This window comes from Diceros bicornis, chromosome 13 (genome assembly GCF_020826845.1).
Source record: "Diceros bicornis minor isolate mBicDic1 chromosome 13, mDicBic1.mat.cur, whole genome shotgun sequence".
Classification (NCBI taxonomy): Eukaryota; Metazoa; Chordata; class Mammalia; order Perissodactyla; family Rhinocerotidae; genus Diceros; species Diceros bicornis.
In genome coordinates this window covers 16,778,378-16,799,452 of record NC_080752.1, presented here as the reverse complement: position 1 = coordinate 16,799,452, position 21,075 = coordinate 16,778,378, and the positions used below count along the sequence as shown (strand labels likewise).

Sequence of the window (21,075 nt, the reverse complement as noted above, 5' to 3'; positions counted from 1 at the left end):
TAATAACTAGACTTCCACATGCAAAAGAAGGAAATTGAACCCCAATTTCATACCATACACAAAAATTAACTCAAAATGGATCAACCACCTAAATGTAAGAACTAAAGTTGTAAAACTCTTAGAAGAAAACAGGCATAAATCTTCATGATCTTGGATTAGGTAATGATTTCTTAAATATGGCACCAAAAGGACAAAGAAAGAAAGAAAAAACATAAATTGGACATCAACAAAATGAAAAACTTTTATGTTTCAAAGAACACCATCAAAAAAAAAAAAAAACAGACAACCCATGGGTTAGGAAAATATAGTAGCAAATCACGTATCTGTTAAAGGATTTATATCTAGAATACATAAAGAACTCTTACAACTCAATAATAAGAAGACATATAATCCAATTTTAAAAATGGGCAAAGGATTCAAATTGATATTTCTCTAAAAAAAACATACAAGTGGTCCATAAGCACATGAAAAGATGTTCAACATCATTATCCATCAGGGAAATGCAAATCAAAGTCACAATGAAATATTACTTCACACCCACTAGTATGGCTAGAATCAAAAAGACAGGCAATAACAAATGCTGGCGAGGAAGTGGAGAGATTGGAGCCCTCATACACTGCTGGTGGGAATGTCAAATGGTTCAGCCACTTTGGAAAACAGTCTGGTATTTCCTCAAATGGTTAAACATGGAGTTACCACACGACCCAGCAATTTATTCCTGGCTATATACCAAAGAGAAATGAAAACATATCCATACAAAAATTTGTACATGAATGCTCATAGTAGCGTTATTCAAAATAGCCAAAAGGTAGAAACAACCCAAATCTCCATCAACTGATGAATGAACAAACAAAATGTGGCATATCCATACAGTGTAATATTATTGATCCATAAAAAGGAATGAAGTACATGATTCATGCTACAACATGAGTGAACCCTGAAAACATTACGCTAAATAAAAGAAGCCTATCACAAAGGACCACGTAGTGTATGATGCCATTTACATGAAATGTCCAACATAGGCAAATCTATAGAGACAGAAAGTAGACTAGTTGTTGCCTAAGGCTGGGGGTGGGGGTGGGGGCATGGGTTGGGGGTAATATCTAAGGGGGTTGGGGTTTCTTTTTTGCAGTGATGAAAATGTTCTAAAATTGATTGTGGTGATGGTTGCACAACTCTGTGTATTTTTTAACCCATTAGATTGTACATTTTAAGAGGGTGAATTTTATGGTATGTAAGTTATATCTCAATAAAGCTGTTTAAAAAAAAGGTCAACTTGTAAAAACAAAGTTCCTCTACGCCATCAGCATCATCAGTACAAAATAGGAATTGTATTAGTAAATAAGGTATAATTCACAATAGCAATAAAAACTATCAATAAAAAGTACCTGGGATTTAACCTATCAAAAAACGCACTAGACCTGGGGGCTGGCCCCGTGGCATAGTGGTTAAGTTTGCACATTCCGCTTTGGCGGCCTGGGGTTCACAGGTTCGGACCCCTGGTGCGGACCAATGCACCACTTGTCAAGCCATGCTCTGGTGGCATCCCATATACAAAATAGAGGAAGATGGGCACAGATGTTAGCTCATGGCCAATCTCCCTCACTGGAAAAAAAAAAAATAATGCACTAGACTGGGGCCAGCTCCGTGGCTTAGTGGTTAAGTTTGGCATGCTCCATTTTGGCAACCTGGGCCCAGTTCCTGGGCGTGGACCTACACCACTCATTGGTGGCCATGTTGTGGCAACAACCCACATACAAAACAGAGGAAGATTGGCACAGATGTTAGCTCAGGGTGAACTTTCCTCAGCAAAAAAAAAAAAAAAAATACACTATACGTTAAGGAGAATTTTTAACATTCTAGTAAACAATATATCCTATGTAAAGGAAAACTTGAATAGATGGATAAATTAATAATATTACAATAAAAGTACCAGAAAGGTTTTTTGAGGACCTAGACAAACATATTCTAAAATGTATATAAAAGAATGAGGATCTACTAATAGCCTCCAAGACATGTCTGTGGATGTTGTGTCCTCAGAATAATTTTGAGAAGAACTTTAAAAGAGGGCTTCTCACCATACCAGATATGAATACATATTTATGAAGCCATGGTAATCTTTTAAAAATCACAATATAGTATTGGTGCATGAACAAACAAAAATATTTGGAGATATAAATAATTGGGAGAAGATCTTTACAACATCAAACACTGATGGGGGATTAATTTACAGAACGCCTGCATATCAGAAGTGAGGTGCAGGCTCCAGACGGGACCTCAGGGCATCACTCAAGTGGGGACCTCAAACTCTCAATAGAGGCGGGCTGAGCCTAGAGCCTGCCTGCTCCACTGGCCAAACCCCGACCTGAGAAGCCAGGTCTGGAATTTATCAAGAAAGAAAGAAGCATACATTTTGAAAGGAAGGTATAGTTAGCTGACTTGTAATTTGACATAATTAAAGCATTATTATATGGAGATATTACAGTTTAGGAAGTTGAAGCCCAGAGAGGTTAAGTGGCTTGTCCCAAGCCGCACGGCAAGCAGAGGCTGGGCACTAGATCTCATGCAATATTATCCATTGCGTGCTGTTCCCTTCCTCTCCCCTCCCCGCACTAAAGGTCTGAACGCAGAGTTCTTCTAGGTCAGTGTCCTCTCTGGGCTGTCACACTTGCTTTACTCACCCTCAGGGACACTTTGGAAGGCCGTGGTGTCCCTGTCCGCGGGTTCACAGGCAGAGAACCCCAGCGGGAACTGGCCCACCTCGACGCCGACCGTCTTGCTCCAGCTCCCCAGATCCAGGGGCACAGTGTGGATGCTGTTGTCCTGGGAATAATCCTGCTGGCTGCTCAGTGTCAGGGTGGAGGTGTCGCTGAAGAGGAGGCTGGAGCCCAGGCTCAGGGTCTCATTGGAGCCCAGGATCAGGGTCATGCAGGAGGATGGAGAGGGGGTGGAGCTGGGTCCATGGGTGCTGGAGTGCAGGCTGACGCTGTCACTGGAGCCAGGAATCAGGGCGAAGCACGAGGCCTGAGTGACGGTCATGTTCAAATCAGACCTGGCGTTGCCGTTTGAAGCCACGTTGACGATTTCCCTGGAACTCGTGTTCCAGGTTGCACCCAAGGCTCCTTTCGAAACAGACCCAGAGATGTTATGTGAAACCCAAGTGACGGTCTCATTGGTGTTTGGGATTAGGGTCCTACACGAACCTGGAGCTGCCTTCAGGTCCTGCTTGGAGGTGTTTGCTGAGCCCATGCTGAGCGGCTGATTGGAGTCAGGGTCCAGAGAAGAGTTGGAGGCTGGCATAAGAAGTGCTTTTGAGCTCGGCCTGGAGATGCAGTGGCCCAGAACAAGGGCTTCTCTTGAATAGGGCCTTACAAACGGGTTTGATTCTGGCCTGGAAGGATTGGAGTTGCTCTGACCCAAATCAAAAATCTTGCTTGAGGGGGAGTTGAAGGCCTCCTCAGAATTCGACCCAGAGAGGTTCCCTGAGCTCAGACCCTGGGCCTCAGTCGAGCCAAGGCTCAGAACCAGGTTTGAGGATGGACATAGGGACCCCTGTGGGTTAGGCCTTGAGATGTGATTCGACTCCAGGCCCAGGGCTTCATCAGAGTGGGAAGTGGTGATCTGGAGGGAGGCTGGAGCCACGGCCCTGCTGTCATCAGATCTGGGGGTGTTATCAAACACCAGGCCAGGGGCCTCCTCTGGGACGAGGATCAGAGTTGGATTAAGGTCTGGAACAAGGGCTGAGCCAGGACTCAGGGGTGGATTCAAGATGGGAACAAGGTCTGTATCTGGGTTGGGCACAGACGTGGTGCCAGAGCCTAAACCTGGGGCCCCAGTGGAGTTGAGACTGGGTGCCATCTCTGAGTCTTCACAGAGGACCAGACTAGCCCCTGGACTCAGGGCCATGCCTGGTCTGGAGGTCTCTCAATGCCACTGCCCCGTTCTCTCCAATAGCTGACGGTCGAGCTCCCTGCAGTGCTCCTGAGAGAGAGAAAAGGAAAATTCAGCCACGCCTCACTGGTTAATACCGTTCCATGGCTCCCCACTATCCTTAGGATGAAGGCCCTTGTGTGACTTACAAGGTCCTCCGCGACGCCCAGCCCACCTGTGCAGCCCCATCCTACACAGCTCTCCCCTTTGCTCTCTCAGTTCCGGCTGTATCCTCCACGTTTCCCCTCTTTGAGCACACCCTGCCCCTCTCAGCTCACAGCCCTTCACGAATGCAATTCCCTTGGCTTGGAACCTCCTCCTACTGTCCTTTGCCAATCCCACTCCTCCTAGCAAAATATTCATCTCACTTTGTTCCAATGACCGTTTAGTGGTCTAGCCCCTGCTAGAGATGAACTCTACACTGGCAAGAACTGTGCATATCTTAGTCCCTGGAGCGTCCCCAGCACCTAGCACTGTGCCAGGACACAGTAGAAAGTCCACAAATACTAGACAAACGAGGAGCCTCTCCCACCTTAGGTAGAAAAAGGGAAGGAGGGGGCTCCTTATGGGCTATCCTACTTCCAGCCAGTCCCCAAGTTGCTAGAACTACTCTGCGAATGGCTGTGGCACTAGATTCCCAAAGCAGCCTTGGCAGAGCTGCCCACTGCCCTTAACAGTTTGCCTGTTCCAGGTGAGGCAGGCTACGTGGAGGAGAACCTGGGGCCATCATCAAAAACAGAGCCCGCCTCAACCCAGCAACCTGACTGCTGGCTGAACTCCCCCACCCCCCCACACACCTGGGCCGCCCTCCCTGTGGGAACTATGGGGACAGCTCACCTGCATGCATGGTGTTCTTAAGCAAGAGTGGGCCCCTGCGACGCAAAAGGAGACCAAGTCAGGCAAAGAGTAGCTTTTTCAATACTTACTGAGAAAAGTCTACAGGTCAGGCATGCACATCTCCTAATCAAATCCCCCCCCCACACACACGCACACACACAGAGTCCTGGAAGTTAGATACTATTGCTCCATTATATACTTAATAAAGTGGAGGTCAAGGAGAGGAAGGTCACCCATCCTACCGGCCCTCAGGGCAGCCAAGACCATCCCTTTGTACCACCTGTCTGCCTAAACCCCTCCATGGCTTCCCGTCGTCTTCGGGACAGCATCCCTAACCCTTAACAGGACCCAAAAGGCCCTTCTGTGTCTGGCCCCAACTCGCTTTTCACCCTTCTTACTCCCTTCTCCCCTCCATTCCACCATCCCTCAACTCCTTTGAGTTTCCAAAGAGCCAGGCTCCCGGGTTAGGTCTGGGCCTTCCACAGGTTAGGCATCCTCTTCTCTAGCCTCCTTCCCCGGCTAACACCTACAGCTTCACCCTTTCAGATTTCAGCTCATATGTTAAGAGCCTTCCAGGTCCCCCAGACAGGTGAGGTCCACTTGTAAGTTCCCAGGGCACCTTGTCCATTTCCCCTTTCTTGGCACACAGTATCTGGTTTCCCCACTAGACAATAAGATCCATATGAGTCCAGCATAGCACCTGGCACACAGTAAGTCTTCCATAAATTAGCTTGTTATTTCATCTTTTTAATCTCTTCTGCATTCACTCATCCATTCTTTCACTAGCTCATTTCATCACTTATTCATTTATTATTTATTCATGCGCTAACTCATTCACTAAATCATTTACTCACTCCACAAATTTTGCTGTGCATGTTTATAGCTCGACTTTGGAAAGACCATAGATTTGGAGTCATGTAGTCCTGGGTTCAAATCCCAGCTCATCCTCTTACCAGTGTTAGTGAACGTGGGCAAGAGGCTTTCCCTCTCTGGTCCTCATCCTCCTCATCTCTAATATGGGGAGCATAAAGCCTGCCATCCAGGATGGCTGTAGTTTCCAGTGCCTGGCACAGAGCACATGGCCCACCAAAGGCCTTCTCTAAATGATAGCCACGTGTACTATGGCTCTCTCCCGGGCCCTGTGGGCAGAGAGGAGGAAGGCGCTCAGAGCCCAGTGGGGGCTGCCTTCCTTCAAAGCGAGCAGTTCATGCACAGGTTTGCATCCTGCCTCAGAAGCAGGAAGTGTTCACTTACCATCAGCACCAGAGGTGATTTTACCCTGAAGCTAATGAAATTTAGCATTTCAGGGCTCCTTGCTTGCACAGTCCCTTTGGAAAGGGACTGTACTTAATTTTGTGTTCACAATTTTGTCTTCTTTTACTTAAAGAGGAGTGTCAAAATTATAAAAAAAGTTTAGGCTCCAAAAAACCTTAGATCTGCCCTTGATCACCCCTCCCACTTGTGTGCATGCTCCTGTGCGTGCACACACACACATATACACACACATACACACACTCCATAGTTCACAAAGGGAGTCATTTTCAACCTGGAAATATATGGACCAGGTACAGCCTATGAAGCAGCGAGTAGGATTTTGGAAGGCCTAACTGGCTGGGGCTGTGGAAGAGAATAATCTCTACCCCTCTGACACAGTAGATGCACAGTGCCAGGTCACTGGGCAGAAAGTTTCAGATCTCAAACCTGGCTGACCCTCCCTCTTCCGTGAGAAAAGAGCAGATCTTCCCTACTTTCTCCTGTTCCCTCAGTCCTCCTCCATCATCCTGCAACAGACAGGCAAAGTTTCAGAGCTGCCTGACAGTGACGGGGCAGCCCACATCTTACCCTCCACCAAAGGGCTGCTGTGCATTGGGAAGAGTGGTGGTTGTTGGGGGGCTTGGATGGGACCCAGGGGAACCAAAGGAGCTCACTACTGACTCATCAGCCCCTAGCTGCCATTGGCCTTTGCCCTCAAGCCCTGGGGCCCCAAGTGGGGAGGGCAGAGGATGGCCATAAAACAGCTAATCCTGTCCAAGACCGAGAGAATCATTGACTGATTCCCGTCTTCTCTCCTCCACGTCAGTGAACGCTTCCAGGCCCTGGATAAGGGTTGTTGGAGCTCTCAGGAGGTAGAACTATCAGTGGATCTTCCATTTCCTCATTGAGAACACGCTTATCAGATGTATGGGCCTGGAACGTGTCAGGCGCTCATATGAGCATGCATGCGCACACACACATGCACACACACATCTGGCATTGGGGCACCTCAGACCTGGAGAATCCAAAACAGAACTTGCCATCTTTCCCCCAAATGAGACCCTCCTAGTCTCTTCTGTTGCCAGGAAGTGGCACCACTACCCAAGCCAGAAATAGTATCCTCCTTGACTATTCTCTTCCTGGCTTGCTGCATTCAATTTTGGCCAAGCTCTGCTAATTCTGGCTCTAGAAAAGCTTCCAAATATCTCCCCATATCACCATCACCACTGCCAGACCGCAGTGCAGCTCCCATTGCCTTGGGCCTGGGTCTTAGACCCTCTCAACAGGGTCCCTGTATCTTGGGACAGCTCCCAACAAACCATTTTCCAAATTAAGCCAAAAAGATCTTCCTCTAAAATTGCATTCAGCAGCGTGTTACTGACATAAGCATAGACACATAGGCCAATGGAATAGAATTGAGAGCCCAGCAATAAGTCCATGCATCTATGGTCAATTGATTTTTGAAAAGGGTGCCAACTCCATTCAATGGGGAAAGAATAGTCTCTTAAACAAATGGTGGTGGGACAACTGAATGTCAACATGTAAAAGAATGACATTGGACCCCTACCCCACACTATATGTAAAAATTAACTCAAAAAGGATTAAAGACCTAAATATGAGAGCTAAAATTATAAAACTCTTAGAAGAAAACATAGAGGTAAATCTTTATGACCTTGGATTTGGCAACGGTTTCTTAGATATGACACCAAAAGCACAAGCAACAGAGGAAAAAGATAGATAAATTGGACATTATCAAAATTAAAAACTTGTACATCAAAAGATACAATCAAGGGGCTGGCCTGGTGGTGTAGAGGTTAAGTGCATGTGCTCTGCTTCAGGGGCCTGGGGTTCACAGGTTCGGATCCCAGGCGCGCACTGACGCACCGCTTGTCAAGCCATGCTGTGGCAGTGTCCCATATAAAGTGGAAGAATATGGGCACGGAGGTTAGCCCAGGCCCAATCTTCCTCAGCAAAAAGAGGATTGGCATCGGATGTTAGCTCAGGGCTGATCTTCCTCATACACACACACACACACAAAAGATAGGATCAAGAAGTGAAAAGACAACCTACAGAATGGGAGAAAATATTTGTAAATCATATATCTGATAAGACTTGAGTATCCAGAATATATAAAGAACTCTTGCAACTCAACAACAAAAAGATAAACAATCCAATTTAAAAATGGACAAACAACTTAAATAGGACACTTCTCCAAAGAAGAAATACAAGTAGCTAATAAGCACCCAAAAATATGCTGAATGTCATTAGTCATTAGGGAAATGCAAATCAAAACCACAATGAGATATCACTTCACACCCATGGACAGTCATAATTTTTAAAAATGGAAAATAACAAATGTTGGCAAGGATGTAGAGAAATTGGAACCCTTAAACACTGCTGGTAGGAATGTAAAAAAGTGTAGCGTCTGTAAAAACCAACTTGGTGGTTCCTCAAGAAGTTAAACAGAATTGCCATAAGACCTAAGAATTCCACTCCTAGGTATATACCCAAAAGAATTGAAAATTGGTGTTCCGACAAAAACTTGTACACAAATGTTCATAGGAGCATTATTCACAAGACCCAAAGGTAGAAACAACCCAAACATCCATTAACTGGCGAATGAATAAACAAAATGTGGTATAGCCATACAATGGAATATTATTGAGCCATAGAAAAGAATTAAGTACTGATACATGCTAAACATGGATAAACTTTGAAAATATTATGCTAAGCAAAAGAAGTTAGACACAAAAGGCCACATATTGTATGATTTCATTTATATGAAATATATAGAATAATCAAACCTAGAGAGACTAAAAGCAGATTAAGGCATACAGAATGAGGTTGCCCAGGGACATGGGAAAGGAGAGGATGGGAAGTGACTGCTTACTGCATACAGGGTTTCCTTTTGGAGTGACAAAAGTGTTCTATAACTACATAGTGGTGATGGTTGCACAATATTATGAAGGTACTAAATGTTACTAATAGTAAATTTTACGCTATGTGTACTGTACCACAATTTTTTAAATATGTGTAATAGACAAGAGGGCATAGACTTACCTTTTCCCTGCACCTCTCTTCTACATACAACTAAATATCCTGGAAATAGTTCAACAGACAACCATAAAAGGACTCTGAAAGCTATAAAGGCGGCAGTGGACTAGCTAGGAACCTCCACACTTGAGGGATGACACTGTGGCGAGTTCCTTAGGTTTTTCCTTTTATCTCCCATATACCCCAGACTGGGCACCAGAGAGGCCTGCAACAAGGTCTGCCAAGAGCATACACACATGTGCAAAAAAGAAGAAGAAAAGCTTGCTCTCTTTGGCCAAAGGACCAGAAAAGGGAAAGCCCAACAGAGAGGGAGCCCCAGTGGGGAGCCCCAATCCCCATTCCATACCCAGGGCAGTGGCAGGCCAGTCCACCTGCAGTGACAATGTTAGCAGAGCCATACATCTCTGGACCCTCCACTCAGTGGCAGAGAGCTTACCAGGTCCCACAGCCTCTGGGCACCCAATGACAACAGATGGCCCAGGAAAATACCTTCCGTTCATGCAGGCAGCACCAGCAGGAATGAACAGGAGCCTCAGCAGTGCCAGAAGAACAAAGCAGACCAATGTTCTGAAAACTATCATTGAAACTACAGTCCATAAAAGACACCAGAACCTACCCTCTAAACCTTAACAGGTGGACTGCCTGCTAAAATAGAAGATTTAAGTAGGATCAAGAGTCTCTTAACATAATGTCCAAAATGTCAAGATACAGTCAAAAATCGTTCATGATACCAAACACTAGGAAAATCTCATCTTGAGAAAAGGTAACTGAGGCCAACACTGAGATGAATTAGATGTCAGAATTTGTGATAATCATTTTAAAGCAGTCATTATAAAAATGCTTCAACAGGCAATTACCAATCCTCTTGAAACAAATGAAACAATAGAAAATCTCAACAAAGAAATAGAAGTGATCAAAAATACAATAACTGAAACTAAAATAGAAGTTATTTTAAAAGCACAAAACTGAAATTTTTTTTTAACTTGCTGGATGAGCTCAATAGTAGAGTGGAGATGACAGAAGATAGAATCAGTGAACTTGAGGACCGATCAACAAAATTTACTTAATTTCAACAACAGAGAGAAACTGGGCTGAAAAAAATGAACAGAGCCTCAGGAATTTGTGGAACAAAACAAAATATCTACATTCTTATCATCAGACTTCCAGAAGGAGAAGAGAAAAGTACTGAAAAAATATTCAAAGAAGTAATGGCTGAAAACTTCCCAAACTTAGTGAAAGACATAAACATACAGATTCAGGAAGCTTAGAAAACGCCAAACGGGATAAACTCAAAGAAATCCATGCCAAAACACATCATGATTAAGCTTCTGAAAACTAAAAACAATGAAAAAAAATCTTGAAAGGAACCAGAGAGCATTACCTATAGGGGAGCATCCATTTGAATGACAGCAGATTTCTCATCTGAAACCATGGAGGCCAGAAGGAAATGGTACACATTTTTCAAGTGCTGAGAGAAGAGAACTGTCAATCGTGAATTCTGTACCTGTCAAGACTATCCTTCAGGGATGAAGGGGAAATAAAGATATTCTCAGACAAAGGAAAAATGCATGCAAACCCAACCGTGCCATTCCCCTCTTAGAACCTCTCTATGACTTCATGGGTTTCCAGACTCTGGGGTGTGGGTAGAGCTTATATTTTTTAAAAGACAGGTTCCTGGGCCTCACCCTCAGAAACGCCACTTTGTAGCTCTGAGGGGGCCTAGGAATCTGCCTTTTTATCAAGTTCCTCTCCTACCTCCTCTCCTCAAAGTGATTATCACATAGTTGGTGGACAGGCCACTGGTGGGGACATCCTGACCTGCAGTCTGATGTCTGTGTTTCTTATACCAGGACCCTCAGCCCACAGGCCTGGCCCCTCCACCTCTCCAGCTACATCCGTCCCCTTCCCTAGGCCCATAGTTGAGCCACTGTCAACCAAGTTGCACCCCATACTCAAGCTATTCTCAATTTCCCCCAGGGTCTCAGATGTGTTGGCTTCCCTCTTGACTTTGGGCCTTTGCAAATACTCTTTTCTCTTCCTGTAAACTTCCCCAAGTCTACCCACCTAAACCTCCATCACTTCCCCTGGCTAACAGCTAGTCACATTTCAGGCCCCAGCTTAGGTGTCCCTTCCTCCAGGAAGACTTCCTGGGACCCTCAAATATGGGTGAGGCGCCCTCCTCATGTGATCACTCTGTATTGGAGGATCACTTTGTTTACTTGTATGTCTCCACTCTAGAAAATGAGCTTGGTGGGCATCTGGCTGTCTTGTTACCCCTGTTTTCCCAGCACACAGCACAGTCCTAGCACACAGGTAAGGTTCACAAAACATTCATGGAGTAAGGGAACGAATGAAGGAATGAATGAATAACAACTCTTCAAGATGGGTATCATTATCCTTATTTACTGGCATGCTAATTCAGACTGTTCAGGGATCTAAAGTGATTTTTGCAAAGCCTCCAGGAAGTGGCAGAGGCAGGATTCAAACCCAGGACCTCTCAACTCACAGTTTTCCCTACAATACCCCAGAGATCCCTGAGGCGTGAACCACTCTGTGAAGCCACATCTTGCCATTTCATATTTCCTGGTCACTCCAACGCTCTTAGGCCTCTATCCTAGCGGAAAAGTCCAGTGACAACAACACACCTCTCCTGAGGCCCAGCTATAATGCACAAATCCAGGGCTTTGGGGTCAGCTAGACCTGAATTTGAAACCTGCTTTTTCTCTCACCAGTGGGGTGAGTAGCCTCACCACGGCCAATAGCCTCACCACACTGAGCGTCAATCTTAATACTCAATCCACAAGATTAGTGTAGGGAATAAAATGGGTTCATGCATGTAGTGACGATCACAGCATCTGGCCCCAAATAGGCTCTCAATAAATGTTCATCCTCACCATCCCTTCCTCCCCCTGGGCGAGGGTAGGGTCAGGGGACTTGAGAAAAAGACCGAGTCTGGTATCCAGGTTGTCTACCTTCTCTTTCCCCCAGTCTATGGTACTCCCTCCCTCCTTCTCACTCTCCTCCCCCTCACCTTCCCCCCACACTCTCAGAACTCGATAGCCTAAACTCTTTCTCCATGAGCCTTGAGCTGCTGATGTAAAGTTCAGTGTGTTACCTCCACCTGGGGCGTCCACATGGTAAGAGAAAATTCAGCTTTAAGCCAAAAGTATGAAGTTCTAACTGGAATTACAGTCAGGCGCGGGGGGACTTTTACCCAGGGGGGTGGGGTCAAGGTGGTAACTGCCTTGTGGAGACAGTGGAGGCTGTCCCCACCCCTGGGACTGTCCCACACCCACCTCAGCTTACCTAGGCTCCCCCAGCCCAGGTTGGTGTTATGGTCTTTGTGAGGTCACCATGACTCAGGCGTTCCCAGCCAATGAGGCCCCTGCGCGTGCCTACACGGTAGGGAGAAGCAGGGAGGTGCCCTTTCAGCCGAGGGTCTATCTTCAGACCCTCCACGCCCGCCTGGAAATGACCTCACTCAAATGAAGACCAAATTCCCTTCCAGGCATTCAAGCCCCTCACCATATGACCTCATGCCTGCACTTAGCTTGGGGTGACAGCCTGGTTCTGAGGAGCTCTGCGGGTTTGGGCTGCAGCAGACCTGAGGTGGAGTCCTGAGGGTGGTGTGGCATGAGCAAAGGGCTTGGGAATCAGGCGGTCTGTGACGAGGAAACAGACCCATGGAGGGAAAAGAGGGGCCCAAGGTCACGAGCCAGGACACTGCCCGTGTCCCTCAGCTCTTCCTACTCCACACTGTCTCCTCGCCAGAGGCGCAGGGAACAGTGTGGACAAGTAACAGCGTGGAGCAGGGAAAGCCAAGGGCCGGGCCAGGAGATGTGGAATGTGAAGCCTGATTCTGTGATAAGGAAAGGAAGACACTGCTCTCTCTCTTGAGAAAAGCATTTTTTGTGTGTGTGTGAGGAAGACTAGCCCTCAACTAACATCTGTTGCCAATCCTCCTGTTTTTGCTGAGGAAGACTGGCCCTGGGCTAACATCCGTGCCCATCTTCCTCCACTTTATATGGGACGCTGCCACAGCATGGCTTGCCAAGTGCTGCGGCGGTCCGCGCCTGGGATCCGAACCCGTGAACCCCGGGCCACCGCAGCGGAGTGTGCGCACTAAACCGCTACACCACCAGGCCGGCCCCTAGAGGAAAGCTTTTTAACGATGAGCAATAACTAAGCTAATTAAGCTTACCAGTGACTAGATAGAAAAACTTCAAAATGATAGTGGAACTGTCCGCTAAGCTATATTCCCGTTTACCCAGCTCATGAATCTCAGGATAGTTCGCGTAGGTCACGTGATGTTCTGAGCTGTGTGGCCCTGGAAGCGGCCTCATCAGACGCAGTCCCCACTGCTGGGGGCCTCAGCGCTTGACAGTGGATTCCCTCCCGTCCACCTCAGATCTGCCTTCCCCTCTCCTGCCCTGCCTGCATCTAGCCCTGTACATCCCTCTCCCTCCTGCTGCTTCAGGGGCCAGAGTCACTGAGTTCTTCCTCCTCTCACTTCTTCCCCATGGCCTACCTACATGGCTGAGTTTTCTCTCTTAGCCAATCCTTCATTCAGACTTGCTGCTTCCCCCTGCAGCCCCTCACTCGCTCCTCAGCTGCAGTGAGGAGCCTGTCCCAAGAACCCTTTTGACTCCTCTCTCTCCTTCCCTGGCCTCATGCACCCAATTAACCACCAAGTCCTTGCAATTTTGCCTCCAAATCTGTCCTGCCCCTCCAACCCCACACCCTTTGTCCTGGCTCAGGTCCTCATCAGCAGAGGTCCAGGTTCTGGCCAGTCTTCTCAACAAGGTCCCACAAGGCAGGCTCTCCCCTCTGCTAGCCACCTCCCTCATTCACCTCCCTCTGCCTGCACAGTCACGTCCACACTCCTTGGTCTGGCACTGAGGCCCCGTCACGGTCTGCCCCTGCCTACCTGTCCGCCTTCTTCCTGCTCCCTTTTCAATTTTTAAATTTGTACCGAAGCATCACATACATACAGAAAATTGCAGGCATCATGTCAATTTCAGTGAATTTTCACCACGTGAGCACACCCATGTAACCGGCACCCAGATCCAGAAATGGAACGTTACCAGGACCCCAGAAACCTTCCAGCCACTATCCCCCACCAAGGGTAACCACTCTCCTGGCTTCTAACACCATCCTTTGGATTTGCCTGTTTTTATACTTTATGGGAATGGAATTATACAGCAATACTCTTTGGTTTTGGGTTTCTTTGGTTCAATATTATGTTTGTGAGATTTTACATATTTTTGCACGTGGTAGCTGTTCCTTTTTCTTTTCTTTTTTTTTTTTTTTTGGTGAGGAAGATCAGCCCTGAGCTAACATCCATGCTAATCCTCCTCTTTTTGCTGAGGAAGACCAGCTCTGAGCTAACATCTATTGCCAATCCTCCTCCTTTTTGTTTTTTTTTTTCCCCCAAAGCCCCAGTAGATACTTGTATGTCATAGTTGCACATCCTTCTAGTTGCTGTATGTGGGATGCGGCCTCAGCATGGCTGGAGAAGCGATGCGTCAGTGCACACCCGGGATCCGAACCCGGGCTGCCAGCAGCGGAGCACGCGCACTTAACTGCTAAGCCACAGGGCCAGCCCTGTTCCTTTTTCTAAATGTCGGCTCCCCCCCAGTCTCTTCCTGCTTTTGATCTCTTTCCAGAGCCTTCAGACCTTTGTTTTTCTACTCTGTCCAGAGTTCACAATTGTTATCTGGAGGAGGCTGGTCTGATAGGGGCTCCTTTGCCGTTACCAGAGTGGAATCTCTCCTCTTTCGTGTCGTCTTGTTTTCTCCTTTCTCACTTTCTTTAGGATTGCTGAATTCGCCTGCTTTCCCCAACTCCTTTTTCCCCCTTTTTCTATTTGTTTGGAACTTACATATTATATGTCTATTCTTCAGGGTTACTCTAGCCATCTTGACACGCATGCTTTACATAGCAAAGTCTAAAATTAATGCTGTTATCCTCCTTCAAAAAAACCAAAACCCAAAACACACGAGGACCTTAGAAGAGTTGAACTCCCGTCAGCCACCTCCCGACTTATATACTGTCGCTGTCCTTTATTTCAGGACCGTTCTGTTTTTTAAACCCTACCAATTAGGCATTGTTGTTTCATGGGATCAGTGTTTGTCTAGATTTAACCAATATCTTAGGAACGTCTTGGCTGACCATTTTTTAAATTGAATCACAGACCTTCTTTCTGGAATCAGTTTCCTTCTGCCTGAAGAATAACAGCCTTTGTCATTTCCTTAATAAGAGTGTGTTACTGGTAAGCCCTTTCAGTATTTGTTTCCCCCCAAAAATCTTTATTTTATCCTCGTTCTTGAAAATAATTTCCCTGCATGTAGAATTCCAGGTGTCGGTTAGCACATCGAAGTTAATAGTCCACTGCCTCTGGCTCCCAGTCATGCCGTCGAGGGGTCAGTCGGCCACCTTTTTGGTGATCAAGCTATCGTTTCCGGCTGCTTCTAAGATCTTTTTCTTTGGTGTTCTGCAATTTTACTATGACACATATAGTTATGGATTCCTTTCTACTTTTTCCTACTTGGGATTCATTGTGATTCCTAAATCTGGGAAATGGTGTTCACCAATAATTTTGAAAATTTTCCAGATATACTGAAAAATAATTGCCTTTTCCCCTTTCTCTCGCCATTCTCCTGCAGCTGTGATTAGAGGCAAGTCAGGCTTGCTCTCTAATGCTAACCGTCTCTCTCTCGACTGCTCTCATACTTTCCAGCTCCTTGTTTCTCCGTGCTAATTTCTGATGACATTTTCAGACTTTACCGAATTTTCTAATTGGCTGTGTCTGAGCTAAGGTTAAACCATCCCCTTGAGTTTTTAATTTTAATTATATTTTTCATTTCTAGAAGTTCTATTTGGCTCCTTCTCAAATCTGTTTGATCATCCTATGTAGTTGTTTGTTCATATTTTCAAGATTTTTAAAAAAAATTTCTTTAAACACATTATTCTATGTCTGAATTCTAAAGACTTTGTGGATCTGATTCTGCTGTTCACCCTTTCTGTCAGTTTTCACTCATGGTGCCTTATTTTTTTCTGAGTTTTGGGATTGTTGACTATGAGCTGCTCTTTTTCCTTGAAACTTTGCCTGGGATTCTTTAGGTCCTATTTAAAGCTATGCTCCTCTTGAGACTTGTTTTCGCTTCTGCTCATCGCCTTGGGGCACCACCTACAGGAGACTATTGTAAACAAAATTCTACCATTTACAGTTTTTGGACCACCCAGACAGTATAAATTGGAACCAAATATGTATGTGAGGGACAGCCTGAGGTTATTAATTTTCAGAGGAATTTTTTTCCCACTAGGTGCTAATATCAAAATAGGCAAGTGCATTATTTCTCTTTAACCCATCCTGAGGTCACAGCCTTTGGAGAACCATTTTATGAAGGTGTTTCCTACTAGAATCCCCCTTTGGAGGGGGTCCTGGGCTTTATCTCTTGTCACCATAACCTGTACAGCCACTAGCGTGGAGGCTCAGGGTCTCCAGGGTTTGGCAAAATTCCTCTGGACACAAGTGAGCCTTGACAGTTGCTTCCTTCTCAGAGCTCCTGCTCTCATGTCGTTTCAGTCTTGTGGATTATTACTATGATAGCAGCTTAGAGATATACTTTAAAAAATTATTTTTGGGGCCAGCCGGGTGGTGTAGCAGTTAAGTGCACGCGCTCCGCTTCGGCAGCCCGGGGTTCGCAGGCTCGGATCCCTGGTGTGCACTGACGCACCGCGTGTCAAGCCGTGCTGTGGCGGCGTCCCACATAAAGTAGAGGAAGATGGGCATGGATGTTAGCCCAGGGCCAGTCTTCCTCGGCAAAAAGATAAGGATTGGCATCGGATGTTAGCTCAGGGCTCATCTTCCTCACAAAAAACAAAAAACAAATAAAACATTATTCTCATCCTATCTTATCCAGCATTTAAGTTGTTTCCATTGGGAGCTTTGTTCGATGTTTCTACTTCATTCCACCACTGGATTTAATCCCCAGTCTCATCTCCCACCTTTTCTTCCTACACAGCTTCTGCTTTAGCAACACAGACAGCGGTTTAGTGGTTTCCCAAACTCACAGTGATGTTTCTTGCCTCTGTGCCTTTTCTCATGATGTTCTCTGCATTCAGAATGCTCTTTCCCTCTCATTCCTCTCACTTCACCTGTATAACTCCTACTCATCTGTCAAAACCCAATGGTATCTTCTCCACGATGTCCTCTCTGATCCCCTCCCCACAGCTGGGTTAGGACTTTCTCCTCTGTTCTTGCAGCATAGATCAAAACACTTATGACATTGTGCTATAAAATTCAGTTTGCTTGCTTATTTCCCTCGTTAGACTGAGAATGTTTTAAGAACACAGATGATATCCTATTCATCTTTGCATGCCTGGTACCCAAAGCCTCGCTCATTCCTGTTACCCAAGACCTTTGTAGGGGAGGAAGAGATTTCCTCTACCCACTCTAGGTCCTTCTGGCTGGACTGCAAATTAAATTGACATGAGACAGAATAACAGGAGAAAATAAAACAAAGCTTTATAACATGTATACATGGGACAGACCCAGGAAAACTGAGTAACTCGCCAAAATGGCTGAAGCTGCCAGTTTAAATATCATCTTTAGCTAAAGACAAAGGAGGATGTTGGGAGTAATGGTTTGGGACTTCAAAGGGGAGGAAGGCAATTCACCTGGAAATGGAAAAGCAAATGTTTGATAGATAAGAATGGGCTTAGCAAGGACCCTCACAGTCTACCCAGAGTTATCTATGGTGATGGCCCGTCCCCGGGACAGGCCTTTGATCTCAAATTCTTTTAGGCAGTTAGGGGGAAAGTCAAAGTTTCTTTCAGTCTTTTGTTCTATCAAGGCAAACAGACACATTTTGGGGTGGCCAATTTTATCCCCCACACCTTCAATAAGTATTTGCAGAAGAAATGAGTCTTATTCTTACTCTGGCCTCCCCTGCCTCACTCGCTGTCCCATACTTAAAGACTTAATGTAGTCTCTTCCACCTCCCCTCTGTTGAGGCTCTGCCTCTGAGGACATCGCTGCCTGATCCCTCAGTTGAAAGGCTTGTCCTCCCTCTTCATTCTTGGCCTTCTCTGGAGCACCCGTGAACTGCTCCAGACTTGAGACTTTCTCCTTCCTTGGCCTCCAGGGCACTCCACTCTGCTGGTTCTCTTTCTGCTCTGGATTCTTTTTCTCCTGTGTCCTTTTTGGTGTCCCCCAATCTCCTCCCACATCCTACATCTGTGTCCCCAGGATTATGGCCTCAAGTATCTTCTCTATTACTTGGGACATCTTCCATACCTCTTGCTTTAATTATGGCGTCAATGCAGATGGCTCCTGGACCCATCAGGGTCCAACCAGGAAAGCAGGAAACCACGCTAAGTATTTAAAACAGAGAGAATTTATTCCAGGGGATTGGTTACACAATGACCAAAGGGCTGAGAAACCAAATGGGCAGGAGGCAGGGTTACCAAAGCCCAGGTTCCTGGGTCACATGGCAGGAGCTGGAGCTGTAGGGGAGACCCAGCCACTGCCGGAGACGCTCCCTGAGGCAGAGGGAGAGATGAGGAAATACTCCTCCTCTCCCTTTCTCTCACCTCCCTGCTCCTGCCAGTGGTACCCATGGCTGAAGGCAGCAGGAAGACAGTGACTGGAAGGCTGGGAAACGCAGCCTGCAGGGTTAGATATAGTGCAGCACAAGGGGAGAGCCAGGAGTGTGTCAGCGGATACTCCTGCCCGGGACTAACACAGCCCCGTACCTGTACTCCCAGCCCCAAGCTTGTTCACCATCTACATACCCTACCACTTGTGCGCACCTACTGGGTGGCCCTCAGGCCCCTCCAATTCAGCAGGTCTCAACAAAATCTCCTTTGCACAAAACCTATTCCTCCTCCCAACTTCCTTATTTCTATCAATGGTTTCTGATTACCCAGACGAACAGGCTGAAAACTTCCCCAAGTCCTCCTTGACTCCTCCCTCCCTCTCCTCCCACCCCCACAGGGTGTCAGTTTTCAGGTCCAAAAGATCCTGTGCTGAAAATACCCACCTGCGTTCCCCCTTTCCATTCTTGCCGCCCCAACTAATTCAGGCCTCCTCCTCTCTTGCCTGTCTTCTAGCAAGAGCCTCTTCACGGGGCTCCCTCTTCCATTCGGTATTTCCCTGATTCACTGTCTGCCCCAACAGATCATCCTCCTGGAGCACAGACCTACGCAGGCCATTAACTCGCTTCAAAACCTGCCCAGCACTGGCTAATCCAACATGACTCTCCTGTGACTTGGACCAGCCCCGCCCTCCAGCCTTATCGCCCACCATTTGCTCACCCAGACCTCGTGATCAATCAAAGGGGCCTTCTCCCCAGCCCCCTGAGGTGTCCTGCACTCTCTCACTCCAAGCCTTTGGTCATCCTGCCCTTTACCTGGAATGGCGCTGCTTCCTTCCATCTCCTCCAGGATAAACCCCACCCAGCCCTGCCAGGCAGCTCCATGTTGAGACAAATCTCTTGGAATGAAATTTAGCAGAAGATTCCAAAAGGCTGAAAAATGTGCTTATCCTTTGACCCAGTAATTCCACTTCTGAGGAACATAATCAGGAACGTGGCCAGAGAGGCTCCCTGGAGCATTTGCACAGCAACCCTACATAATAGTGAAGGACTGTAAACAGTCCAGGTCTCCAACACAGTAGGTGATGGTTCTATAAACCATGGAAATATCCATTTAATGAGATTTTATGCATCCATTAAAGATGAAAATTACAATCATATAAGGAATGCTCTTTTTTTTTTTTTCGTGAGGAAGATCGGCCCTGAGCTAACATCTGCCAATCCTCCTCTTTTTGCTGAGGAAGACTGGCCCTGGGCTAACATCCATGCCCATCTTCCTCCACTTTATATGGGACACCACCACAGCATGGCTTCATGCGGTGCGTTGGTGCGCTCCCGGGATCTGAACTGGCAAACCCCGGGCCGCCGCAGCAGAGCATGCACTTAACCGCTTGCGCCACCAGGCTGGCCCAGGAATGCTCATTTTATATATATGAAAAAAGCAGGATAGACATATATTTTTTAAATTGTGTGTCCATGCATAGTAACAGGTCGTCTTTATCAAGCACGTGCTTTGTACCAGGTGCTGACCTGAGTGACGGACACAGATTAATCCATTTAACCCTCACAGCAACCCTACATGGTTATAGATGAGGACACTGAGGCACAGGAAGGTGAAATGCCCACCCGAGATCACACAGCTGGTGGAGGTCAGGGCTGGAAGGGAGTAGAGGCAGGCCCAGCCTGCGCACTTAGCCGTGCTGCCTCCCACGGGGGGTGGGGGTGGGGCACACTATAACAGGATGTCCAGGTGCTAGGGACAGTCCGTCCTTCTCCAGCCATCTCTCAATACCAGCTTCCAGAATCACCCTCCAAAATGCAAAGCTGAGCGTGTCTCTCTCCTGCTTGTCCCGCTGGTGAAGACTTCCCATTCCTCCAGGTCGGAGCCAAGCTCTTTATCAGGGTGTCCGGCCCTGCTCACCTCCCCAGCCTCATCTCCCAAGCACCCCCACTTCCCACACGGCGATCTAGTCACACTGTACTGCTCCTGTCCCCAGCAAGCCCTTCTCCCACATTCGCTCATTCCCACACGCTACTCGGTTTGTCTGGAACCTCCTTCCCCAGCCCCCAGCCCTCATGGTTCTCCAGTCAGCTCAGACCATGCCTCTTCTGAGAACCACCTGGCCCACCCAGGAGGTTGGGGCTCCTCCTCTGTGCTCCTAATCCCCTTGTGTCTCCTTGATCCTTAAGGCCCCCCTGGGAGGCCCTGCCATTGGCACTTTCCAGGTCTGACATCCTTCCAGGCTGCCAGCCCCGCTCCTGCAGCACCAGCTCTAGAATGGCTGCTCCATCTCTGAGATGCTGGAGCCCCCGACACCCCTGGTTTCTTCTCTCCTACAATATGTCATGGGAGGTAGGCGCGTAGATCACCACAGCCTAGCACAGTGCTGGGCACAGAGTG

General features: G+C 47.0%; 1 protein-coding gene across 1 annotated transcript in view; it reads right to left on the bottom strand.

Moving 5' to 3' along the window:
* The window catches only part of MROH7 (maestro heat like repeat family member 7), a 43,934-nt gene extending 40,028 nt beyond the window's left edge, over positions 1-3,906 (bottom strand). Inside the window, exon 1 of the mRNA XM_058551992.1 lies at positions 2,682-3,906. Coding sequence (XP_058407975.1) covers positions 2,682-3,906 — 1,225 coding nt within the window. The remainder of the gene's footprint in view (positions 1-2,681) is intronic.
* Between the last annotated feature and the right edge of the window lie 17,169 nt (positions 3,907-21,075).